Source organism: Trichoplusia ni, unplaced genomic scaffold (genome assembly GCF_003590095.1).
Source record: "Trichoplusia ni isolate ovarian cell line Hi5 unplaced genomic scaffold, tn1 tig00004016, whole genome shotgun sequence".
NCBI lineage: Eukaryota > Metazoa > Arthropoda > Insecta > Lepidoptera > Noctuidae > Trichoplusia > Trichoplusia ni.
In genome coordinates this window covers 3-27,812 of record NW_020800491.1, presented here as the reverse complement: position 1 = coordinate 27,812, position 27,810 = coordinate 3, and the positions used below count along the sequence as shown (strand labels likewise).

The 27,810-nt window shown below is 33.5% G+C and overlaps 2 protein-coding genes across 2 annotated transcripts; one reads left to right on the top strand and one right to left on the bottom strand.

Annotated features, from left to right (window-relative positions):
* The first annotated feature begins 2,976 nt into the window (after nucleotides 1-2,976).
* On the top strand, nucleotides 2,977-17,709 carry LOC113508169. Its single transcript, XM_026891135.1, has 9 exons — nucleotides 2,977-3,195; nucleotides 9,245-9,469; nucleotides 10,650-10,812; nucleotides 11,022-11,037; nucleotides 11,472-11,653; nucleotides 12,494-12,650; nucleotides 15,392-15,666; nucleotides 16,830-16,957; nucleotides 17,627-17,709. The coding sequence occupies exons 1-9, from the start codon at nucleotides 3,153-3,155 to the stop codon at nucleotides 17,671-17,673; spliced, it is 1,236 nt and encodes a 411-aa protein (XP_026746936.1). The 5' UTR covers nucleotides 2,977-3,152; the 3' UTR covers nucleotides 17,674-17,709.
* Nucleotides 7,951-8,947, bottom strand: LOC113508168. Its single transcript, XM_026891133.1, has one exon. It carries the CDS (start codon nucleotides 8,807-8,809, stop codon nucleotides 7,973-7,975), a length of 837 nt encoding a protein of 278 aa, XP_026746934.1. The 5' UTR covers nucleotides 8,810-8,947; the 3' UTR covers nucleotides 7,951-7,972.
* Nucleotides 17,710-27,810: the final 10,101 nt, after the last annotated feature.

The following is a 27,810-nucleotide window of genomic DNA, read 5'->3' as shown; positions in this document are numbered from 1 at the left end:
TTAGATGTACTATCTGTTGCAGCATATTTTTTATTTCTGATGCATACTCTGCACCTCCATTTCTTTTTGGCTTCGGCATCTTTGAGTCGGTATGTCGCTTCGGGATAGCCATCGCAATCTAATTCGTACCTGTTATTACATACAGAGCATAGCGCAGTATTTTTTACATTGACCATTTTTTTACATTTGTGGCAAGTTACTAGTGGTGCCATCTTGCGAACACTGTTATTTTTTATTTTCAAGTTTGAGTTCATTGTGTTTGCTTTTTACAAGCTTTTATTTATTCAAATGTATTTTATTTATCAATATTTTTAAATATATAGAAATTTACGAAAAGTGAATGTTGCGAGGGAGGATTTGAACCCGCGGACATTCTTGTATTGCTGGTTGATCGGCAAAAGTAGTAAGCTAGTGCACTGAGCCAGCTGTACATGAGAAATTTTTTTGAATTTATTGATCACTTGTCGTGAATTTTATTTGTTTATAATAAACAATCGGTAATGGCGGTTGCAATTCAAATTACGGTTAGAGTCACTTTTGCACTTTTTTTTTAAATTTTCACTGTATGGTAAATTGTAATTTAGTGGTTTTTATGGAAGTTAAACTTAGTTTTGTTTGAAAATAGTCACTTTGTGTATTGTTTTATTTTTGCTCACAAATTTAAAGTTTTTTCTAATATTTCCACTGTTTCTGTACACTAACACTTACACAATTATTTTTACTTAATGACTACTGAAAGTTTTGTTTATGTACCAAGCTTTATACACTTTTATGCACTATTTACATTTTGATTGAAGACTTTGTTTTGGTTTTGTAAACTGTTTTAACACTGAATTTAGGTAGTAAGTTAAGTAATGTTTGAAATATCACTGAATGTTTTTTATTTTACTTTTTTATTGTAACACATAAGTTCAGCTTAATAATTTAAAGACTTAAGACTCACGCGTACCCGCGGGTCACTGTAGCGAGTCGAATGAAGATCGTTCACCTTCCGACAATGTAAACCTTTGTTTCAACACAAGTCAACGGCTCCCAATCAATCCCAACAGTTTATCGTTCACGTTAGATAAAAAATCACGATCACAGAATGTCCACAAACACGTAAAATTTAACAGCGCACAGGAGGCGGTATGTCGTACCGGAACAAAACTAGTTTATTTTTCCGATCGCATCACACAGAGCGACAGACGTCCGACCGTAGCGGTGGCCGGCGCGAGACTATTTTTTTGGAAGGTTCATCATCGTAACTGCCTTTCGCCGTTCACTGAGTAATATGGGCCTCGCCCAAAGGCCGCCAGCCATCCCATTTTCGGGCGGACAGCACAAGGTCAATTAATAATAGATAGCACCCTGATATGACAACTTGCCTATCATCTGCTCAGCTCCTAATTGTTTCATCGTATAGTGGAATAAAGACAAACTTTCCTCCGCGGCGCTGTCGCTTTGTTTTTTTCTGTTTGCAATAAAACTATGCCTGTATGTTTTTGTATTTCAGCTAAATTAAAATCAAAATTTAATGTGCAATCTTTAAACACAGAAAACAACATTGTATCTTATTCGCTTGGAAATAAAGCACAATTTCATTTAAAATAGAGCAAATATCAATTCAACACTATTATACAGTAATGAAAAAAAGTATGTTTCTACGAAATATATTACTATTCCCCGATAGGGTTGAACGCAAATGGAAGTGAAGTCAGCAGTGTAAATAGTCGTGGTATGATATTTTTTGTTTGTTCATACGGTAGTATGTTTTGACTCATATGCGCAGAATATGTTGCGTGTAGATATTAAAGGTGTTGACATACAGTTCTAGAACGTAATAAAGCTGTTCAATGAAGAGAAGCTGTTCTATTATTGACGAACGGCAAAGGCAAGTATCGAGAGGATGTTTATTCTTTTAATATATTCGATTCTGAAATCGTCTGCAGTGAGCAAGATAGTGATCAATGTCCCTTTTGCCTCTATATGGAAATGGGCTATGGCATCCCTCATCGACCTTTCTTATACCCGTTTCCGTCTTGGTGTTGAGGGCAGCAAGCAAAAAATAGGCGCAGCGAACCGCATCATTAGTATACTCGTAGGTGGCCTGTGCCCAATTGTGGGGAATTTACAGACTGATAAATTATCATTAATCTCCTGAAAGATTTTTTCAATAATATGAACGTATTTAAGAAACGAGATCCCTTCTTCCCATACTTTAAATGGATTATGATCTGGACCCAAAACTTACACAGAGAATATTGTAAGACTTCTTTAGGAATATGGTAAATGTGCCAGAAATATTTTCATCCTAGCAAAAGTTTAGCGCGAGGAAAATCGCACTCTAGAAGTTTCAGATAATGTGACTGGAATATACTTTGACCTAAGGTACGCGAAATTGAATTCAAATTTCATATGTGAAACAAAAACGTAGTGTGTCTAATAAAACTGGTCAAGTGCTAGTTGGACTCGCGACACAAATACTTCCCTATGTATAGGAAAAACAAAGAATGGACGAATTTAAGCCCATATCAACCGATGCTTAACCTCGACGTTTATTTTTAGATTTGGCTGGCATGGTTACGGCAATAGTTGGACAGAAAGACAGCGGGTCCTAAAAATAGGTTTCCAATTTTACACTTTGCATCCGGAATCCTATAAAACTGAATCTTGGGTCGATACGAAAGCCATTCACCTTGATCCACCTTGAACCATTCGTCAACCAAGTGGGTTACTTAATAAGATTTCTTAAACATTTTAAGCGTCAAACATATTAGACTTTAAACTAAAAATATGCCGTGATCAATAACGAACATTCTTTTTTCGAGTATATGCACCACCCTTAAAGCAAGCAAACAAAAAACGAATCAAACCAGAAATAATTAGAATGATAACATTATCAGTTTAGTCAAACATTTTTGACATTCATATCAAGATCTCTCATTCAGTAAAGAAAAATTTCTACGGCAACCATAAATTACACAAACAGAGGGATCAACATTAATTGGTGGCATTATCAAGGTCTTTAACATCTTTGATAAAGTAATTACGTCACATTAAATCATTCGGGAGATGGAGTTATTACAGTGGCACAGCTGAGATGATAAGCAGGTGTCTTGCTGATTTGAGACAAATATTTTGGACGAAAGTAGTTTTAGATACTTTTTAAAATGAGTGACATTGATTTGCCCACGTTGGCTGAGAGGGAAAAAGGTAAGTTGTTTATCTTTCAGTGTTATAAGACATTGTTATTTTTTAGAATATTTTTTTTAAAAGCTATTTGAAACAAATTTGAACCAGTGATGTGAAAAGCCCATTAAGACTTTTCTCGTTCGCATTTTGTATTTTGAATCGATAAATTTGTTAGGATCTCCGGATTATGGTTATCGAACTTTCTATTTTTCTAAACATAAAAATCCATTCATGGTATATTTGTCAAATCGAAAAATCTTAAGATTTGCAATGATGAATCGTTTCTCAGGCCAATATTATAAATATGTAGTTTATAAAATATCATTTCTAAGATGTAACTGTTTACTTTGATATCACTACTATTTATGTAACAACTGCACAGTTAGTAGTTCAGATTGATTGCAACATTGTACATTAATTACTTTAGCTACTACCATAATATATACTCAAAGACATAACCCTACACTTACAATATTCCAGCAACATGTTATCGAAACATTGTAACACGTTCTACTATTTCACTCATTCTCAACGGGGAATAAACTTTTTGAATTCCACCAATCAGATGTTTCCGTCAAAAACGAAAATATTGCCTCCCCATTAATCCTTGTTTCGATTTCGACGGGTAAAATATACCTTTATTTTTTTCCCTGGAATTGGATGTATGTCGATAACTATAGGAAGCCGTGCAACAACCCTTATTCGGATCATTTGTTTTTGTGACTGCAGCTTAAGCAAACACGAGACTCCTTATACGACCCGAACTTCCATAATCTTTGGAGAGGATACCAAATTTTGATATGGTCTTACACCGTCCTAAAATAATAAAAACAAATGTAGCAACAAATTGAAAAATGTAGATGCTGCGGATTGCTTTTTCTTGTATCTCCAAATTTAGATATATCAACGTGTCGAAAGAGTTTCTGCTTCGCGTCCACTTGGGAAACTTATTATAGACGCGGAGCTTTCAGGCGCGTGTGCTTTTCAAATAATATATTCTCATAGATTTCTTTCTACATATCCAGACTTCTAATGGAGACTGAAATCTCGAGAGATGAATAAAATCAGATTTATTATTACTAGTACATTATAATATATGTAAGAACTAGTTTGTTCTAGCACAAGTACGACATTGAATTATTAATTCTTTATCTGATTATTATCATTAAGTTTCTGTTTAATACTTTTGATATTATTGGGTTTGAAAGTTAGTTTCGTAAATGTTATACAGACGACTGTTATAGGTCTACTGGCCTATTAAGCTGTTACTTAACAAAGATCACAGTACATATTCAAATATTTACTGTCATAGTTGTACATAAAATTGCAAGTTTCACAAACAAACACTCGAATTCAGAATCAAATATCAGGATCGTTCAAATATTTGTCCCGGAGATCTAACCTACACCGCTCGCGTAGTTGCCCTCCGGCGTATCAACAAAACGGAATACAACATCGTTCCTATTGACACAATACTGAACTCAATGGCGCATAGTAAAAGAGGCCTGTACAATACGGCACAATAGTCGTTGGATGTAAATTTAAACTTTATAGCCGTTGTGCAGCAGTAGAAATAGTTTAGTTGAGCTTTGCGGTTTTATACCCGTCCCTAAGGCCTTGTAGGTATAAAAAGTGGTCTGCGTTTTATTTTATTTTTTAGATCAAATCTACCCTGATCAAATCAGCCATTTTTTTTAAAGGTATTATACAGTGGAGGATTTACAGGACTTATCGACGAAACTTTAAATCTCTTAATTTGATCTAGTAAGAATCATAAAAATGTTTGTATTTAAAAACGTAAGGGTTTAAAACTGGACTAATGTTAGGCACTTAACACTGAAAGCGACAGTAAAAATTAAAAGACCTTATAATATCTTTGTCATCCCTGTCTTACTGGTATTCCCTATATTCCTCAAAAAAAGTTAATATTATTATATTTAATCAGTGGTTTAGCTAAAGTAGTCTGAAACGTGTGATCCTTAATAAAATCTTCACCTTCTAAACTAGACAGGTCATAACATGAAAACCTGAATTTTATAACTAGTAGCTTTAACCAGACTAAAAACAAAACAGATTAACCTATGAGCTCCCCATGAGAATAATAAAAAATTGTTTACTTTCCAACCGAAATAATCCTTTAGGAAAAGCGTTTTATCTTACGATACACCTACGTTCGAAAATATTTTTGAAATTTACGATAAAGGTCGAGGTCCTTAGTTAAAGGGCGAATTTATCTCCGGTAGCTTTTGGTTTCTCGGGTCTTTTAGTTCCAATTTTGGGAGAAAATTTCGTTTAATCTGATACAATGTGGGTTGGATCGAACAATGGCATAACAACTTTGATGTAAAAGTCAGGTTTATTTTTTCACAAAATCTGCCCGCCGTATCCACAAAGAATCTTGCCCCTTACTGTCATGGTTCTACTGTCTCTGTCATATAGAAATAAGAGTTCAAGGCAAATATTGTCATTATTGTTTGGTACATCGTTTAGACCTCTCAATTCATGAAATACAGCCTGGTGACGGCTGAATAGACAAACGGACGAACAGACTGGAGCCTTATTAATAGGATTCTGTTAATACTCTCTGGAAACGGAACTCTTAAAAAGGCTATACCCTACATAACCTCTTACATAACAGTATATGAACATGTAATATGAGGACGTTCATAATTCATTCAGAATGTGGAATCTACACAGTCCAATAAATTTAAGCCTTCCGGGCTCGTGAAATACATTGGTGATCGTTTGGAGGCATATTGGGGTATGGGGCTCCCGAGGCCGTCGGTTCTCATAGTGATGGATTCTAATGATAGGGTTGAAAAGTCAAGCTGTGAGTCGGTTCAAGATAGTCTTGAGGATGTGGAAGGCCTTTCAGTTCGGTTCAAAAGTCCTTATTTCTCTCATATAACATTACATTACTAAATTACACTTTACTTACTTTGACATTACTTAAAAAGAAAAGTTAACTTAAAAAGGACTATTGTTAAATTGTGGTAGAAATATCAAAGTCTTAGTAGATAGCGTAAATTTTATTCATATTGCTTTATTTAGCTTGTTGGTCAATGAAGCAATATGACATAAGTTGGTGAAATTTTGTATAGTGTAGTTGTTTGTTACCAATTCAACCATAACCGTACCTTAAAATATTCAGTATAGCATTTTTTACTGTTCATGTTTTTTTTTTAATTTATTCAATCCAATCTATTACTAAAAAATCCAAAAGTGAAGATCCAAAAGTGAGTGAAGAAAATTGATAATTCCTTATTACAAGAACTATGATATAATAACACTACTCCGAGGCATGAATGGGCTGACTAAATAAACAATGACGATCACACACACACATAACAAAAATTAAGTCAACACGGATGGCCTTCCGTTTGTTATCAAATTCTTGTAATGACTTACAAAAACTGTTATCATGAACACACACTATAAATCATAGTCGAGTAAATAGTCGTAACGTTTATGAAATGTTTCAACAATAAAAAGTTGTAAAAGTGATTTTTATACAATGCCTTTTAGCAGTTAGATAACATATATGTGTATATATCTATACTCTATACTAATATATGAAGCTGAAGAGTTTGTTTGTTTGTTTGAACGCGCTAATCTCAGGAACTACTGGTCCAAATTGAAAAATTCTTTTTGTGTTGAATAGACTTTTAATCGAGGAAGGCTTTAGGCTATAAACCAGTCGGGCACCCCCGATAAATACGCATTAAATTAAATTAAATATATTATATTAAATAAAATAAAATATTAAATTAATAAAATATTTAATAAAATAATATAATAAAATATTATATTAAATACACATATTTAATAATGAATCAGTCTCACGATAGTTATTATAAAAATAGTAGCTGACACAGCAAACGTTGTTTTGACGATATTTTTTTCTAGTTGAATATAATTTTAGTGCCACATTATAAAAAACTAAAAACAAACAATTTCGCCCAAAAAAGATTTTTTTTTGTGTGAGCAACCCTTATCACTTAGGGGTATGAAAAATGTTGTTGTGTTATGTTCTATTCTCAGACTTACCCAATATGTATACAAAATTTCACAAAAATCTAAATCATAAAAATTTATATATTAGAAGATATAAATAACTGACCGCCAAACTTCAAACCGCTTAGTCGATGATACAAAAACAGGCAAAAAAAGGGAAATAATATATTCCGTGGCGCTAAATATATAATAGTGCGTAAGGTCAGCGCTTGCACGTTTTCCAAATTGTTTTCAAATAAATACAAATGATTTAAAGGAAAAATACTCAAACCTACTACCCGTTTATACCAACTAGCTTCATATTCATCATGACTTATGACGGACTTTCACAAACTTAATGCGTTCTAAATAATAGCGATCTATGCTGCAAGACTTATTAATCAGAATTTTCAAAAATATCTTTAGGATTTAGATGAATGGGCACGTCAAATAGTATGAATGTTTCAGGATTCTCCAAAGGCCTATGACAAAATGCCTCTTGTGTAGTATGTATATGTATATTTGTAACAGAAGCAACGCTCCTTGAAATAACGATCTAGTGAACACAACATTACGTTAGATTATCTGTTTGTTTGCACGTGAGTGAATCTCAAACCCAACGTGCACTGAGGTGTCGAGTTTAAATTGCCTACAAACACTAGCTTATATCTTCAGCAGTTTGTAGTAGCGAGATAAGTTTGCCTTCCATTTCATTTTATGCTTCCAAGATTTTAGCAACACTTTCGTAGGCAAACGATTCATCTTTAAAGTTGAAAGAACCAACAAATTTCTAACATTTATTAAGTTACAAAATAATTTGCCATCTGGACTCTTTAACTGGTAAATAGTCGGGCCATTCCTGGTTTTCATCAATAACATTTTCTCTCACACTGTGACCGGCTTCAAACTTATTTTTGCGTTTCTTTACATACGAATCTACGTAAGTTTTTTGCCAATCACCCTTTTTATTTCCACTTGCTTTTGGAAAGTCTCTTCGAACTAGACGAGACCACAAGTTTTCTTCCGCAACAATGTTCCTCAATTTCTTACAAGACTCTGAAATGTTCAAAATATCACTGAGAGGCAAACTTAGCAAAATTTGGAACAACACATCGTTAGGCAGTCCAGATAAAGTGCTGCAGGCTATGCCATGGTAATTTAGTATCGAGTTTTTCATTGGAGTAACAATTTGTTCCTTCAAAGTAATGAACAATTCCGTAACATTAGCATATTCTGATGGAATTCCTAAAGAGGATATAATTAAATATTGGTTGATTGGTAGGCACAAGGAATACGTTTCTTTAGTAGCTTCGACGAAGGAATTAATCAGCATCGCATCATTAAGGGAGCACACAATTATCTTCGCTGGCGTATCTTCATATATTGACAAAATAACAGTTATTTCGTATACAGATCTGCCTTGATTTCTCTCGGCTAATATACAATCTACTACATCGAGTTTTGTGCTTCCTTTCAATACGAAATCATTTTCTTTCAACACAATGAGAATTAAAGCGAAGAACAAGTCTCGTTTCAGAGTTTCGGGCTTGATTATTGTTTCTATCAATTCGTTCAGTGTTTTTTGGAACTGGAGCGAGATCGCTCGATCCACGTTCAAAATATTGCTCAACCACGGCTCCATTGTCTTGCTGCCTTTTAGTTTTTTAATATTACCTAAAAATATTTCGATATAAATTTACGCCTCTCCCCGCCTTGTCATATTGACGTTACATAATATTTTTTTTCGCTTTTTTAATTCTTCTTTAAAAAGGATTTACTGTAAAGCAATAAAAATAATTTTGGAGGATTGAACAAAAGCAAGATTCACCTAAGATACAAAATGCTAATAAAATGTTCTTTAGAAAGATCGACTTCATTGTTTAGAGATTTCGTGTTTTCTATAACAAAGGCTTTTCGAATTTCTGCCATAAACGTGTTTGTGTTAAATATTTGAAAATCTGAAATGAATTTTCAACAATGGACATTCTCATCAATAATATATATTTTTTCTTTCTTTTTTTTCTTTGAAACTTAATGTGTCGGTATTTTAAAAACTAAAATTATTTTTCTATTTCAGCTAAAGCCCGGCTTGAATTGAAGACGCCAATGAAAGAGATAAATGATGCGCTTAAAGCGTGTACATTCGGGAAGTTTCATATTAAGTTACTGTTCATAGCCTTTGTGGGATTCGTGGCTGGAATTCTGGCTAGCTCGTCGACCGCCTATCTGTTATCAAATGCAGAATGTGACCTACATATGAACTTAGTGCAAAAGGGATTACTTAACGCTATGCCGTATATAGGTAAGGTATTTAAAGCTGAGTATGTCCCAGATTTATACCCTATGATCGACAGAATACTACCGTTGCATCCTGTTCCAAAATTTTCATGGTGGATTGCTAATCTCAGTGATGACCAAGACACAAAGATCTCAGCAGTGGGACTAATTGACTGCACGGATAGCCGTGTCGCGGATTCGATCCCCGCGTAAGACAAGCATTTAAGCGATCCATGAATGCTTGTTCCGAATCTGGGTGTCTTTGTGCATGTATATTGTATATTTGTATGTTTGTAAAACCCCCCGCGACACAAGGATTAAATTCCTTAATGGGGGAGTAGTTTCTTAAAAAAAAAATCTATGACAACTGTTTAGTGCAATGGCAGTTTAAAATCAATATAACATTAGGTATTTTTGCTAATGTTGTCTGATGTTTTTGTAGTTACTTGATCCAACATCATTTATTTCAATGATGCTTTTATGTAATCTCATCTTGAAAGTCTTTGCAATACAATTTTCTCACTTAAAGAAGATAAAGTCAAAAGGTTTTTTCGAAATTCAGATTCTGATAACATTATATTTCAGTCTCAAAACTAAAATATTTATGTGTTTACCAAAACTATCCCTTCCAATATCGATCGACCAAAATCATAAAAGTCAAGTTAAAGGAACGAGAGGATTTACGACGGCAAGACACAGTGGTTGCTAATGGATAACCACCTGGACTGGAATTTATTACTGAAGGGATATGTCCCAATGGATCGCACGCTGAAGGAATATCTGTAAACCGAAACTAACTAGTGTGGAAGACGATTGATGGGAATGTATGACTGGGCAAAGACTGGGAGATACGTAATAAATGATCCATGTACACCAGTGTGTTTTAATATTTATGAAACTTCAAGATATTTCTGCTGCCCACACTAAGAAATTTATTTTTTGTGTCGCCGAGTGCAACTTATACAAAAACACCCAGACTCAAAACATGGATCACAAAAAAATCCTGTTTAACCCTAAAATCGAATCCTCGACAAGTCGTATACACTGTATTTGACGGCTTGATCTTTACCACTCATCTATCTGCAGTTACAGTCTTATATCTTGCATGCACCTGGACCTTATTTCAAACCCTTATTCAGCCCAAAAATTTTTGCAGCCATTTTTTAATAGATGAAATATAATTCTGTATTTTATTTAATTTTCAGGCATGTTACTTTCATCGATTGTGGCTGGGTTTTTAACGGACGCATTTGGAAGGAAGATATTTTTAACTGTAGGTTTTGGGGGCCTCTTCATATGCACAGTCATAGCTGGTTCTAGTCAAACTTACGAAGTTCTAGTCACCGCTAAGTTTTTTGAAGGATTATTGTGAGTAATTTTTTAAATTTGAAATTATGACCATGTTAAAATTTGTAGCAGTTGGATGCACAATAATATCTCTAGTAAGTGTAAAGCGATAACTATACCTGTTATAGTTGCTAAAATGATGACTCATTTTATGTCTCACAAAAGTAAAAATAAATGAAAAGTACAAGAACGACTTTTCAATTTTTATTAATAATTGCTGTCTTGGCTAGATACGTAATAGCGCCAGTAGAGTGAAAATAACCACGTAATTTGGACGACTTTTTTCCTTACTTTAATTTCTTCAACTAACGATTTCTTTGGGACCCTAGTGAACAGGATTTCAGGTTAAAAAAATCTTTTGTTGAAAGAAATTAATGTTTAGGCAAAGTTTTCTCTAGATTTATGTCTTGGGCCTTTATTCAGACGTTTTTCTTGGCCTTTTTCGTCCAAGACTTGGAATTCCCAGCATTGTTTCAAGACAAAAGAATAATGTTTTGGGCTATGTATAATTATTTCGTCACAAAAGGAAAGTTTTCAATGTTGAGTCTCGGTTATCTTATCTGTTTTAGCGCACATGCTTGTGCACTATGATAGGTCACGTGGCCAGTAACCTGTGACACTAGCCACCTTGACTGAAAACCTTTCAGTTTAAAAATAAATTAATACAATTTTTTTTCTAGTATCCACACTTATTCGAGAAGGAAATGAAAGAAGATGATCCCGAAAATACCAAAGCCGTAAAGAAAGTCAAATTTGGCGAAAGAATTATGACAGGATTAAAAAACCTTAAACCTCTTGTTAGACGACCATTGTTAAACTATTTAGCACTGATCGGAGCCATGCAGTGCGTTGTTTTGGGAGTGTACGTATTTGAAACTATTATTTTTGGTGAAATATGTTGTTGAATTTGGTTAAGATTGTAATTTGTTTATTTTTTCAATAAATTTAGTTCGTTGTTCTAAGGAAAATATATTATCATATTATTGAGATTCCTCGAATTCTTTTTTTTTTTAGATTACCCAGTAAAAATACTATGAATATAATCCAGTCAATAAAATTTATTATAATTCAAAAACAATTTTAATTATGTCCTTACGCTTTTAATAGTTTTTCCCATCTTATATTGACATCCTAAGGTCTTTATAGAAATAAAAAAGATTTTTATACGTATACTTTAATTTAATTTACAAAATAAGAGCAAAAACAGCAAACCACAGATTTAACTGATCATTCCATTTTCAGCTATAACCCTAATCTTTTAGAAATCTTTTTACAGTGTCGACAGCTTTATCACAAACATCTACAAAATCCATGATAAAAGTCTTTAGGGTAGTATTTTGGGGAGATTTTATTTTTTATTCCGACTACAGATTTTCGTCAGACTCAAAGGGCTATTTCGCCTGATTCAACCCATTTGATGTCGCTCAAGTTTTTTTCGTCTATTCCTCCATCAAAGCGCTTAAGGTTTAGAAAATCCAATCCCGTACCTGTTCACTGCGACTGAGGGCATCGAACTTCCAAATAAAAGGCGACATCAGCCCGTAAATTAAAATCCCAACTTATTTTTCGTATTATGGATCCATCAAAAGCTCAAAGGATTATCATTTCTATGGCTATCAACATAAGGCAGATATACCGTCAATTTTCGTTTCCAAACGCTTGATGAAATCGATCAGATAAAGGACTTTCATTTTTCTTCTAGGTACAACGTGAACAGGCTGTGGTTCCCACAATTATCTACAATTGTCGAACATTATAAATTTGAAGATAATAACAATTTATGTGACTTACTTGATGTCTACACGAGCAGTCTAAAAAGTAAGAGCGTTTCAAATGTGACTTCAGAAGTGTGTGTACCGGTAAGATTTTCTTATATTTTATTTTTTTCATTTTTGGTATTTTTTTGTTAACTGCTACTTATAAATTATTGTAGGCAAAAAATAATCAAAGCATTAGCTCCCTTTTCCTCCTCCATTTAGAGGGTAAAACATATTTATAGACACAGTCCCTGATAAACAATTTAGTTTCCGTCAAATACAAAGACAAATTTGACCAGAGAACCAATCAACGTCTATCTTTGAAATAATTCGTATTTATTAAAAACAATAAATCAAATATACTAGTCTCTACCCATCCTTCACACACAAAGACTCTTCTCAAATTCAATAACCAAGAAACAACTATAAAAAGCAATATGCTATCAAAACTTAAGTGGAAACAGTTTGGAAGTTATCTCCAAATATGATGGCGATGATATATGAGGGAGTAAACTTTGCCTGCACTCCATCCAGTACGGAATCGATGATAGGCGTCCCCCGAGACTCAAATTGAGTGCCGAAGAAAAATATCCCACTTATATTTCACTGAGATTTATCTATGGATAAAATTTTCCAGGAAATGTAAATGGGATTCAAAGAAATTTCATTTTTTGTTTTTTTTTTTGGTATTTGTCTCTTGGTTATTGTAAAATTCAATGGATGAGATTATAAAGAGAAGGTTAGAGTTTAAGATACTCTTTTTATTAGTAGAAAAAATAGGGATTTGCAAATGATTGATATTCGAGCGGAAATACTAACAATCTGTTCTTTTAATCATTTATTAAAATATCTTTTCTTTTAATATATAAAATTCCCGTGTCACGGTGTTAGTTACCGTACTCCTCCGAAACGGCTTAACCGATGTTTACCAAATTTTATATGCGTATTCAATAGGTCTGAGAATCGGCTAACATCTATTTTTCATATGCCTGAGTGATAAGGGTTGCTCAAAATAAAAATAAAATATTTCATTTTTTGGCCGAATTTTTTTGTTTTTATTTTTTTACAATGTAGCATTAAACAGTTCATAGAACAAGAAATAATTTATTAGGAAAAACAACGTTTGCTAGGTCAGCTAGTTTAATATAAAATGCAATTTAAATTAAAATCACAGAAAACCATGCACTTACTACCCCCAATAATAAAATTTCCATATTTAGTCACTATTATACTACTTTCTTTAATTAACAAAGCCATACGTAACTTAAAGCTAACCCTTCCAATTAAACCAAATGTGCTTCTGTTAATGGCTTCCCCACAATTCGAAGCGGTTGAGTTCTGAAACTATACCCTTAGTGCTGTGGTTTCACTAAAACCAGTATTGCTCGTATTTTTTGTCAGGGCCTTTATTAATGTCAGTTTTGGACATGAAAACATTTAGGAAAAGCAACTTTCCTATTTAAAGTTTGTAGTAATTTGGAACATTAATGACATAGAAAATGTTTAATGTTTACTAAGCCTAGGTGGAAATTTGTAATGATAGCTACCTTTGAAGGTCAAAACTGATTAAACAACACTAAGTGCTGATTTTTCAATCGTCAGTTAACTTTTATCTGAGGAATAAATGTGGCCATTTGACATATTTTCTATACAAAAACTGTCAAAACGTCAAACATATTCATCGAATAAAAGTTATCTGGCGATTGAAAAATCGGCCCTTAATCTAGTAAACGAGTATTAAACAATTTAAACAAAAATTAAATTGTTTACCAGAAAACTTTCAAAAATGGGCTTTGGATACTAACTACTACTACTAACAGTCATGATAAACCACGTCAGGAATAAATAAAAAATCGACAAAATATCACAAAAATAGTCTTATTTCTATCTTATGGCCGACGTATAACTTTAACAGAATATTGTGACAATTGCAATGTAACAAAACAGTTATCAAAATGCTTGGTTGCCTACCTAACTGGCTGCAGAACAAAATAAAGCCAGACTTTCTAATTTAACACGTACAGAATGAGACTGTCAGTCAAGTAGCAACATTGTGAAAATACGATTCACAAAGCCATAATTTTGTGACAAAGTCTGTACTAGGTTTCACAATTTAGCACTATATTTACATCTCCGTAAATATACAAAATGTCAGGCAAAGCTGTAACATAGTGATACCCTTTTTATGTCGCAAAAACTGATTGAGAGTCGTTACTGTAACGTTTTAAAAGTGCCTGGAAGACGGCCTATTTGAAATAAAACTTTTGATGTTGATTTTGGGACGTTTCTCCATATATTATTAGCTAGTATGGTAAAACATCCAATGTATTGAACTGGAAAGTCAAGGTCACAATGAAATTTTTTCCCATATATTTGTAGACTAGCTGTTGCCCGCGACTCCATCCGCGTGGTTAGATGATATGAGTTATGATTTATATCTACCCTGTTTTTTCCACATTTTCCATTGTATCTTCGCTCCTGTTAGTCGCAGCATGATGGTTTATAGCCTAAAACCTTCCTCAATGAATGATCTGTTGAACACAAAGAATTTTTCAATTTGAACCAGTAGTTCCTGAGATTAGCGCGTTCAAACAAACAAACAAACTCTTCAGCTTTATATATTAGTATAGATTAACTAACTTTCTATTCTCATGCCATGTAAGATTGTGTAAACTCCCTTTTACTCCGACAGAATCAAAGAGAGAGAACAGTATAGGCTGGTACTTGCCAAGCAATCAAAGATTCTTGTTGGACAAATGATATTTTAAATCTTATTTCAACGCTACTAAGATGTATATTTCAATTTCTCAAAATTTCTAACGCTACTATTTTCATTGTTTCAGCATGTTAGCGGCTCAGAAACTTACATAAATAGTATTATAATTGGTTTGATATGCCTTCTACCGTATTTCATAAGTGGAGCAATTGTCAATAAAGTGGGGAAGAAGGTTTTACTTTTTGTTGGAGGCTTTATATCGGTGGCATCTTTACTTGGACTAAGATGGGCCAATTCGAAGGCTTTAATGGTGGGACTGTTCTCTACGACTGCTGCTGTGACGCACACTATGAGAAGTTTGGCTCAAGTTACCTTGATTGAACTAGTACCTACTGCTACGAGGTAAGCTATTAATTTATCCTGAACCAAGTCAATTTTCTATAAGATTTTTTTCTCGCTCTCTCGTCCCCAAATAACATTAAAACTACGTAGCTATAAACATTAAAAAGAGATCCAACATCGACTTTGAACTAATTTCCATACAAGAAATAAATGAAATGTTACTTTAAAATAATTTTAAACTTTGCTTGTAGCGTACTAATAAAAACGCCAATAATCTTATCAGATGACGTCATTTTTGGTACGACAAACGGTAATGACGTCACCGCACAAGGCAATTATTATGCAATGTGTTAATTAAAAAGTCGTACGGTACGGTGCAAAAATAATGACTCGCGCAGCAAAAGAATTTATTATGAAAATTTTAAGCCGAATCTCTGTACGCTAACAATATCATGTGGAAACCATTTCCGGAAACAAAATAAGCCGATTACTTTCAGTTCATTTTTAGGGTTCCGTACCCAAAGGGTTAAAACGGAACCCTTTTATGAGGTTTAATATCTGTCTGGCTGTTAAAAATGTTGACAGATGACTTATTGTACTAACAAATGACAAAAACCGAGGTGAAGCAGCGATTGCTTGGGCTATAAATTCGATGGTTAACAAAATTTTGTTGTATGCATCTTTTAAGCCTGTTTGACTGTTTTTCATATAATATTAACAAGAGATAATGTTTATGTTTCCGATTCTCCCATGCGATACTGGGAGTTCTAAAAAAGGATTTATTGTTATATCGTAATAACTTTCATGATGCTTATAATTCTATTCATTACTCATAATTACGGTATACCTTACGGACTCGTGTTTCTTGGGAACGCTCGACTGCGTTTGAGTGTTGTTAGAGTTGCGGAAGAGAGACATTTCTCCACAACGTGTATTGCGCTGTCAGGTTTCCATAATAGTAATAATATTTGATAACGTCCCCGATAAACGGTTTAAAGGAAGACAGTAAGAAAGCCCGAAAATCAAAATAAAGATACTTAGCTTATTCATTTCAATCCAAGTTATAATTGTTTTTAAGTTGTTCATAAAACGGAAGATTTGAATCCTTCTTACACTGCAGAAATAATAATACCAGCCTATATATCTATATCATATTCCCAAGTTCAACCCTTGATCACCAGCACCTTCAGCATTCTATTTCATATTATTTTCTCTTTGTCCAGGGCCTTAGCTCTCTCCCTGGTGATGATGACCGCTCGTATGGGGACGCTGATTGGCAACGTCATGTTCCCCATACTCCTCGCAATGGGATGTGCAATACCTTTTTACAGCATGGCAGCAGCAATGGCGTGTAAGTTTGAATTATCATAATTTTATAAAAACTAGAGTATTTACATTTTAAATTTCATTTTAAAAGGCTCTACAATAAATAATCGTAAAAGATACTCACTTATGATACTGATTAAAGAATTACCTCCTACAACAACTATGTAGGTATGTGAATCTCATTCCAAAAACAACTTTATGGAACACAAACATTTTCGGATTTGTCTCCTTAAAATTCAACGCTGGAGCTTACACGAGCGACCCAAATTAGCTCTAGTTCTATCTCTAAAAATGTTTCGTAAACTAAAACTTTTAGAGTTGAAAGTGCCACTTTGCATCATAAAATTATGTCGCATATTCCTAGGAGCTCACCGCATTTCGGTTGCGAGGTCTTCCCGGTCCCAATTACGTATAAATCTGGATTGGATCACTGCATCTCTAGCCGAATTTCTAATTCAAGAGATTGAATATTGCAAATTGGGAATGGTTCGGTTTAATTTAATAGTCGTTTTATGATAATTTTAGCTAAGTATGTTCCTAATTAACATGAACGCTTAAAGCTATATTATATTATTGTTGCATAAAATAAATTTATTGGATTGGATTTTTTTTTTGTCAATTTGATGTGTTATGCACTGTAACAAAATAAATATCACATTGTATTTGTTTAATAAATGATTCAATTTTGTTTCAGTTGTGGTGTTTCTAACGCTGTTTTTGCCGAGAGGAAAGCAATCATAGTTTTTAGATAAATAAAATAATTATAAATATACAGACTGCCATTGTTTTATTTCTACTTTTATGTCTCGTAATTACTATACAGGATGTATGAGAATACGTCACAAATGTACGTACAAGTACGTATATTTAAATAATGATAAGAGCTCAAGACATGACACACGTCTTACGAATGAAAGATATTTCACAATACATAGCCCAAGCCTCATAAATGACGCAAAAATATAAGGCAAAGAAATCTTCCACCTGCCAAATTACCCACCTCGGCAAATATTCTCGTTCCACATTCGAGATTTCAAATCAGCGCTAATGAAACCACAGATAAATTACCGTTGAGATTTTTTACTGAGCTACCCGAATTTTGTGCTTTAAAAACCTTGCCGCACTAGGGGTGATGAAGAATTTGTTCATTGGCTGAAATGTCCAGAGCAAAAATTCATTTATGCAAAATAAGTTGCTAAGTAGTATTTAATAATATAATAATAAATCGTTTATTTGCATTAAACATGGTATACAAAGGTGTTAAATAGGTATATAGTAGGTACAAGCATGTTTAGCTAAGATGAACATAGCACGCAAATTTTTTAGGAAACTAAACTATTTATACATTAACATTTGTAATCCATAAATTCTTTTAAACTATAAAAATTACAATCACTTAACCATTTATATAATGCAATCTTTAATAATCTTATATTTAATACTTTGAATTTACTTGGCATCTTGTTATATATCCGCACACATGTTGCAAGACAATTTTTATTATATTTGGTCAGTCTTGGTAGATCACTCTGTGCTAATCTAAAAGGATCTCGTCTGTTGCGTGGACATATTTCATTTGCAGTTTTAAACAGCTGTATATGCTTAACTACGAATACGCATATTTCGTAAATGTAGATACATGGGAGCGGTAACAAGCCAAGTCTTTTAAACAGTGGTCGACATGATTCGTCGGGTTTTAGTCCACAAATTGATCGTATGCACTTTTTTTGAGCAATGAATGCTCTGGTCATGTCGGTGCTATTGCCCCACATTATAACACCGTATCGTAATATCGATTCAACATAGGCGTGATATGATATAAAGGCAGTCTTCATATTGGTAACATTTTTAACTTGCTTGAGTGCGTATACGAATTTATTAATTTTAGTGCTAATATTATCTACATGTAATTTCCAATTAATATCTTTATCTATTATTATACCTAAGAACTTTGTATGCGTTACCTCATTGAGTTTATTTATATTAAGTTTAATGTTATTTTTATTATTATTTGTATTATTGAATTGGATATAGACGGATTTGTTTAGGTTTATTTTTAAACGGTTAACGTCAAGCCAATGTATTAATTTATTGATAGTATTATTAATTTCACGCTCATGATCTGTAATGGTATTTTGTTTTTTATCAGTTGCTACTACAATAGATATGTCATCAGCAAAGAGGATGCATTTGTGTTTGGTTATTTCTGTAATGTCATTTATGTATATAAGGAATAATACTGGGCCAAGCACACTTCCTTGTGGCACGCCGTATTTATTATGTCTATATTCTGAACAGTAGGATGTCATGACTCTATTTTTGTTAATTTTATTGATACTAACGCATTGTTTCCTATTACTCAAATAGGACATAATCCACTGTAGAGCGGGTCCCCTTATTCCAATAGCTTCCAACTTTTCTAGCAATATGTCATGTGATACCAGGTCGAAGGCCTTTGATAAATCAAAAAATAGTCCAGTGGTCATTTGATTGTTGTTAACATTGGAAAGTATTGCTTTCATAAGAGAGAATGTAGCTAAAGTTGTAGATTTACTTTTTTGGAATCCAAATTGTTCGTCACTTATAATTCTGAATTTATTGCAAAAATCAATCAGTCTTCTATACATACACCTTTCATAAATTTTAGATAAAATCGGTATTAAAGTTATTGGTCGATAATTATTTATATCATCCTTATCTCCCTTTTTGAACAATGGCTTTATTATGGACAACTTCAATTTCTCAGGAAAAATTCCATTTAAAAATGATATATTAATTAAGTGAGTTAAGATCTTACTTAGCTCGTTACAGCAGGTTTTTATTATTTTAGTGCTAATTTCGTCATATCCCTCAGATCTGGTATTGCGTAAAGACATTATTTCTTGTAGCACCTCATTTTCTAGCAATGGCTTCAGAAACATTGAGTTGTAATATTTATTTCTTCTAGAGTTTCGGTCAGCACTTTGTTGATTTGGAATAGAAGTTAAGTTAGTGTAATGGTTATTGAACATAGAGGCTATTTTCAAAGGGTCTGTAATAACTGTGTCCTTTAGCTTTATGCTTTCTATATTCTCTTTGGAATTAGTAGCGTTAATTTCATTTTTTATTACAGTCCATGTTGCTTTACATTTGTTATCATGTGCATTAATATATTTAATATTTATGTTCTTTTTTGAGCTATATACACATTTATTTAGTAGATAAGAATAATTTTTATATTTGGCTTTATTAGTTGAATTTTTATTTTTATAATACTGATAACGTAGTTTTCTTTTAGTTTTACAACATTGTCTAAGACCTTTGCTTATCCATTTTTGTGCATTTTTGTTATTAGTATTAACCTTAACTCTTACGTTTGGAAAACAAAGATTGTAAAATAAACACAACAAATCATGAAATTCATTAAATGCGGAATTTGAATCGGTATTTAGATGAATATTAGCCCAAGTCAAGCTTTGCAAGCATTCCTTAAATTTTCGGATATTTTCTATGCTGTAGTCTTTTTTGAAAATATAGTATGCTGCTAATTTTAACGGTTTATTTTTAGTAGGGAAGCTCAACATTTGTGCTGTATCATGATCTGAAAGATGTAGAGGTAGCACGGTTGAGGTGGCATTTGAGATGTTGCTTAGGATATGGTCAATACAGGTCAATTTACGTGTTGGTACCTTAATGTGTATTGTCAAGTTATAATTATTTGCCAGGCTATGTAATTCATTAGTTATGTTGTTTTTTCTTAGAGTATTTATATTGAAATCACCGGCTATTACTAAATTTAATTTAGATCTATATTTTCTCAGCAGATCATGTAAAAGACAATTTAGTTTTGTTAAAAACTGATTTGGATCTGATTGAGGTGTTCTATAAACAGATATAATTACTAATTTATTACAAACTATCTCTACACCGCAGGCTTCAAAAGTGTTTTGTATTGCATGACCTTTTACAAATGTTAACTCTTTATAATTCAAACCCTTTTTAATTAATATACAAGTACCACCTCTTTGTTTTTCTCTTGAGAAATTAGAAGCCATTGTATAGTTATATATTTTGACGTAATTTTCGTTACCTTTTTTTATAAATGTTTCAGATAGACATATAACATCCGGATCATTATTTACTTCTTTTAATTCTTGAATCGTTATTTCTAATAGTTCTTTCTTTGATAGGATACTAGCAATATTTTGATGGAGTATTCTAAAATTTTGCTCCTTATTTACTTTGGGCTCGAAAAAATGATTTATTCTTGTTTATAACAGGAAAGTAATAGGGTATGGTCCCTTTTGGACTCTTTACTTCCAGTTGAGGGGTTATAGTTTCCATGTGGCTATTTTTTTGAAGACGACTAAAGTAATAGGGAATTGTCCCTTTCCTAGGTTCCTTAAAACTAGTGTTTACATTAAGACTTGATTTGTTAGTCGCTAACCAGTTTCGAATTTCACTAGGGTTCAAATATTTATCACTGTAATCACAACAATCTATAATATAGTTCACTGAATGACAGATATCGTACAATTTCGTACTTTTTTTGTTTAAAAAGTGGCATTTTTTATACTGTTTACACATGTCTTTTATGGAGTAATTCAATTTATTTACATTTAAATACGCGTTACTTAAGACATTTAATACAATTATAGTGTTATTTTTGAATGTATCTAATATATATTGCAATTGAGATATGGTTTGGTTTGAGTTACGATCATTTTCCCCTATACATATAACTAGTTTGTCATCAGCAGACAGTGTACTATTTCTACAGTTGGCTAAGATTTCGCTGGACGGTGCATTCGGCTTCGTTTCGGCGACGACGCTGTATGTTCCGTACCGTGTGTTTGTTCGCGAATGTGAGATGGCTGCTGCTAGTCCGACGCAGCGCTGGGATCCGAAGATGAATATCCTCTTCCCGGGGTAGATATCTGGTACATTTAGAGCAGTTGAGTTTCGATACTTTGCAGTATTATTTGACTTTTGTCTCGTTGCGTGCGTTGGTACCTGAGCATCATTTTCACATGAGGTATGACTACTTCTCATGAGTTCTTCAATGCGCCCAGTGAGATTTAAGATCTCCCTTTCTGCGACCTCTAATTGTTGTTTTAGAGTGACTATCTCTTGTTTCAATAGTGAAATTTTTCCGCAGTCGTTGGTATTAATGTTGTTACTGTCTAACGATGGGGAGGTTGGTGTAGAATACGTGTTATGCTGATGTGACAGGGCACGGGTTTTCTTCTGTTTGAGCTTAAGACTGTCATCAATCGTAGCAGAATGACATATGGATTTTAAAGTTTGGTTTTCTAAGGTTAATTTGTTTATCTGTGTGTGCAAGTCCTTATTTTCGATCAACAGATTTCCCAGTTCATTTTCGGTGCTTTCAAGTTTAAGTGTGAGCTGAGCTATAGTGTACTTCATTTCTGAGGTCGAAACTAAATCAGATACTGTTCTATCAACACTTCTTGATATTTTGGGAGTATTGTATGACTCGTCAGATGTTTCGCATTCTGTAAGTATATGGGAGTCAAATAACAATGTGCTATGTTGTACAGGAGACTGGCGCAATGTTTTGTCACCCATATTTTTATTTATTAGATCAGCTTCTTGTTGCGTTGGAGATAGTGTTTTTAACGAGGTCTGCTTTTTACGCACCGTAATATTAGATGTACTATCTGTTGCAGCATATTTTTTATTTCTGATGCATACTCTGCACCTCCATTTCTTTTTGGCTTCGGCATCTTTGAGTCGGTATGTCGCTTCGGGATAGCCATCGCAATCTAATTCGTACCTGTTATTACATACAGAGCATAGCGCAGTATTTTTTACATTGACCATTTTTTTACATTTGTGGCAAGTTACTAGTGGTGCCATCTTGCGAACACTGTTATTTTTTATTTTCAAGTTTGAGTTCATTGTGTTTGCTTTTTACAAGCTTTTATTTATTCAAATGTATTTTATTTATCAATATTTTTAAATATATAGAAATTTACGAAAAGTGAATGTTGCGAGGAGGATTTGAACCCGCGGACATTCTTGTATTGCTGGTTGATCGGCAAAAGTAGTAAGCTAGTGCACTGAGCCAGCTGTACATGAGAAATTTTTTTGAATTTATTGATCACTTGTCGTGAATTTTATTTGTTTATAATAAACAATCGGTAATGGCGGTTGCAATTCAAATTACGGTTAGAGTCACTTTTGCACTTTTTTTTTAAATTTTCACTGTATGGTAAATTGTAATTTAGTGGTTTTTATGGAAGTTAAACTTAGTTTTGTTTTGAAAATAGTCACTTTGTGTATTGTTTTATTTTTGCTCACAAATTTAAAGTTTTTTCTAATATTTCCACTGTTTCTGTACACTAACACTTACACAATTATTTTTACTTAATGACTACTGAAAGTTTTGTTTATGTACCAAGCTTTATACACTTTTATGCACTATTTACATTTTGATTGAAGACTTTGTTTTGGTTTTGTAAACTGTTTTAACACTGAATTTAGGTAGTAAGTTAAGTAATGTTTGAAATATCACTGAATGTTTTTTATTTTACTTTTTTATTGTAACACATAAGTTCAGCTTAATAATTTAAAGACTTAAGACTCACGCGTACCCGCGGGTCACTGTAGCGAGTCGAATGAAGATCGTTCACCTTCCGACAATGTAAACCTTTGTTTCAACACAAGTCAACGGCTCCCAATCAATCCCAACAGTTTATCGTTCACGTTAGATAAAAAATCACGATCACAGAATGTCCACAAACACGTAAAATTTAACAGCGCACAGGAGGCGGTATGTCGTACCGGAACAAAACTAGTTTATTTTTCCGATCGCATCACACAGAGCGACAGACGTCCGACCGTAGCGGTGGCCGGCGCGAGACTATTTTTTTGGAAGGTTCATCATCGTAACTGCCTTTCGCCGTTCACTGAGTAATATGGGCCTCGCCCAAAGGCCGCCAGCCATCCCATTTTCGGGCGGACAGCACAAGGTCAATTAATAATAGATAGCACCCTGATATGACAACTTGCCTATCATCTGCTCAGCTCCTAATTGTTTCATCGTATAGTGGAATAAAGACAAACTTTCCTCCGCGGCGCTGTCGCTTTGTTTTTTCTGTTTGCAATAAAACTATGCCTGTATGTTTTTGTATTTCAGCTAAATTAAAATCAAATTTAATGTGCAATCTTTAAACACAGAAAACAACATTGTATCTTATTCGCTTGGAAATAAAGCACAATTTCATTTAAAATAGAGCAAATATCAATTCAACACTATTATACAGTAATGAAAAAAAGTATGTTTCTACGAAATATATTACTATTCCCCGATAGGGTTGAACGCAAATGGAAGTGAAGTCAGCAGTGTAAATAGTCGTGGTATGATATTTTTTGTTTGTTCATACGGTAGTATGTTTTGACTCATATGCGCAGAATATGTTGCGTGTAGATATTAAAGGTGTTGACATACAGTTCTAGAACGTAATAAAGCTGTTCAATGAAGAGAAGCTGTTCTATTATTGACGAACGGCAAAGGCAAGTATCGAGAGGATGTTTATTCTTTTAATATATTCGATTCTGAAATCGTCTGCAGTGAGCAAGATAGTGATCAATGTCCCTTTTGCCTCTATATGGAAATGGGCTATGGCATCCCTCATCGACCTTTCTTATACCCGTTTCCGTCTTGGTGTTGAGGGCAGCAAGCAAAAAATAGGCGCAGCGAACCGCATCATTAGTATACTCGTAGGTGGCCTGTGCCCAATTGTGGGGAATTTACAGACTGATAAATTATCATTAATCTCCTGAAAGATTTTTTCAATAATATGAACGTATTTAAGAAACGAGATCCCTTCTTCCCATACTTTAAATGGATTATGATCTGGACCCAAAACTTACACAGAGAATATTGTAAGACTTCTTTAGGAATATGGTAAATGTGCCAGAAATATTTTCATCCTAGCAAAAGTTTAGCGCGAGGAAAATCGCACTCTAGAAGTTTCAGATAATGTGACTGGAATATACTTTGACCTAAGGTACGCGAAATTGAATTCAAATTTCATATGTGAAACAAAAACGTAGTGTGTCTAATAAAACTGGTCAAGTGCTAGTTGGACTCGCGACACAAATACTTCCCTATGTATAGGAAAAACAAAGAATGGACGAATTTAAGCCCATATCAACCGATGCTTAACCTCGACGTTTATTTTAGATTTGGCTGGCATGGTTACGGCAATAGTTGGACAGAAAGACAGCGGGTCCTAAAAATAGGTTTCCAATTTTACACTTTGCATCCGGAATCCTATAAAACTGAATCTTGGGTCGATACGAAAGCCATTCACCTTGATCCACCTTGAACCATTCGTCAACCAAGTGGGTTACTTAATAAGATTTCTTAAACATTTTAAGCGTCAAACATATTAGACTTTAAACTAAAAATATGCCGTGATCAATAACGAACATTCTTTTTTCGAGTATATGCACCACCCTTAAAGCAAGCAAACAAAAACGAATCAAACCAGAAATAATTAGAATGATAACATTATCAGTTTAGTCAAACATTTTTGACATTCATATCAAGATCTCTCATTCAGTAAAGAAAAATTTCTACGGCAACCATAAATTACACAAACAGAGGGATCAACATTAATTGGTGGCATTATCAAGGTCTTTAACATCTTTGATAAAGTAATTACGTCACATTAAATCATTCGGGAGATGGAGTTATTACAGTGGCACAGCTGAGATGATAAGCAGGTGTCTTGCTGATTTGAGACAAATATTTTGGACGAAAGTAGTTTTAGATACTTTTTAAAATGAGTGACATTGATTTGCCCACGTTGGCTGAGAGGGAAAAAGGTAAGTTGTTTATCTTTCAGTGTTATAAGACATTGTTATTTTTTAGAATATTTTTTTTAAAAGCTATTTGAAACAAATTTGAACCAGTGATGTGAAAAGCCCATTAAGACTTTTCTCGTTCGCATTTTGTATTTTGAATCGATAAATTTGTTAGGATCTCCGGATTATGGTTATCGAACTTTCTATTTTTCTAAACATAAAAATCCATTCATGGTAATTTGTCAAATCGAAAAATCTTAAGATTTGCAATGATGAATCGTTTCTCAGGCCAATATTATAATATGTAGTTTATAAAATATCATTTCTAAGATGTAACTGTTTACTTTGATATCACTACTATTTATGTAACAACTGCACAGTTAGTAGTTCAGATTGATTGCAACATTGTACATTAATTACTTTAGCTACTACCATAATATATACTCAAAGACATAACCCTACACTTACAATATTCCAGCAACATGTTATCAAACATTGTAACACGTTCTACTATTTCACTCATTCCTCAACGGGAATAAACTTTTTGAATTCCACCAATCAGATGTTTCCGTCAAAACGAAAATATTGCCTCCCCATTAATCCTTGTTTCGATTTCGACGGGTAAAATATACCTTTTATTTTTTTCCCTGGAATTGGATGTATGTCGATAACTATAGGAAGCCGTGCAACAACCCTTATTCCGGATCATTTGTTTTTGTGACTGCAGCTTAAGCAAACACGAGACTCCTTATACGACCCGAACTTCATAATCTTTGGAGAGGATACCAAATTTTGATATGGTCTTACACCCGTCCTAAAATAATAAAAACAAATGTAGCAACAAATTGAAAAATGTTAGATGCTGCGGATTGCTTTTTCTTGTATCTCCAAATTTAGTATATATCAACGTCGAACGAACGAGTTTCTGCTTCGCGTCCACTTGGGAAACTTATTATAGACGCGGAGCTTTCAGGCGCGTGTGCTTTTCAAATAATATATTCTCATAGATTTCTTTCTACATATCCAGACTTCTAATGGAGACTGAAATCTCGAGAGATGAATAAAATCAGATTTATTATTACTAGTACATTATAATATATGTAAGAACTAGTTTGTTCTAGCACAAGTACGACATTGAATTATTAATTCTTTATCTGATTATTATCATTAAGTTTCTGTTTAATACTTTTGATATTATTGGGTTTGAAAGTTAGTTTCGTAAATGTTATACAGACGACTGTTATAGGTCTACTGGCCTATTAAGCTGTTACTTAACAAAGATCACAGTACATATTCAAATATTTACTGTCATAGTTGTACATAAAATTGCAAGTTTCACAAACAAACACTCGAATTCAGAATCAAATATCAGGATCGTTCAAATATTTGTCCCGGAGATCTAACCTACACCGCTCGCGTAGTTGCCCTCCGGCGTATCAACAAAACGGAATACAACATCGTTCCTATTGACACAATACTGAACTCAATGGCGCATAGTAAAAGAGGCCTGTACAATACGGCACAATAGTCGTTGGATGTAAATTTAAACTTTATAGCCGTTGTGCAGCAGTAGAAATAGTTTAGTTGAGCTTTGCGGTTTTATACCCGTCCCTAAGGCCTTGTAGGTATAAAAAGTGGTCTGCGTTTTATTTTATTTTTTAGATCAAATCTACCCTGATCAAATCAGCCATTTTTTTAAAGGTATTATACAGTGGAGGATTTACAGGACTTATCGACGAAACTTTAAATCTCTTAATTTGATCTAGTAAGAATCATAAAAATGTTTGTATTTAAAAACGTAAGGGTTAAAACTGGACTAATGTTAGGCACTTAACACTGAAAGCGACAGTAAAAATTAAAAGACCTTATAATATCTTTGTCATCCCTGTCTTACTGGTATTCCCTATATTCCTCAAAAAAAGTTAATATTATATATTTAATCAGTGGTTTAGCTAAAGTAGTCTGAAACGTGTGATCCTTAATAAAATCTTCACCTTCTAAACTAGACAGGTCATAACATGAAAACCTGAATTTTATAACTAGTAGCTTTAACCAGACTAA

Excerpts from the sequence above, each read along its gene's own strand:
- LOC113508169 (XM_026891135.1), top strand. The coding sequence starts at position 3,153 with ATGAGTGACATTGATTTGCCCACGTTGGCTGAGAGGGAAAAAG. Across the intron at positions 9,470-10,649 it reads TAACGCTATGCCGTATATAG|GCATGTTACTTTCATCGATT; the intron begins GTAAGGTATTTA and ends TTTAATTTTCAG. Across the intron at positions 15,667-16,829 it reads CTAGTACCTACTGCTACGAG|GGCCTTAGCTCTCTCCCTGG; the intron begins GTAAGCTATTAA and ends CTCTTTGTCCAG.
- LOC113508168 (XM_026891133.1), bottom strand. The coding sequence starts at position 8,809 with ATGGAGCCGTGGTTGAGCAATATTTTGAACGTGGATCGAGCGATCTCG.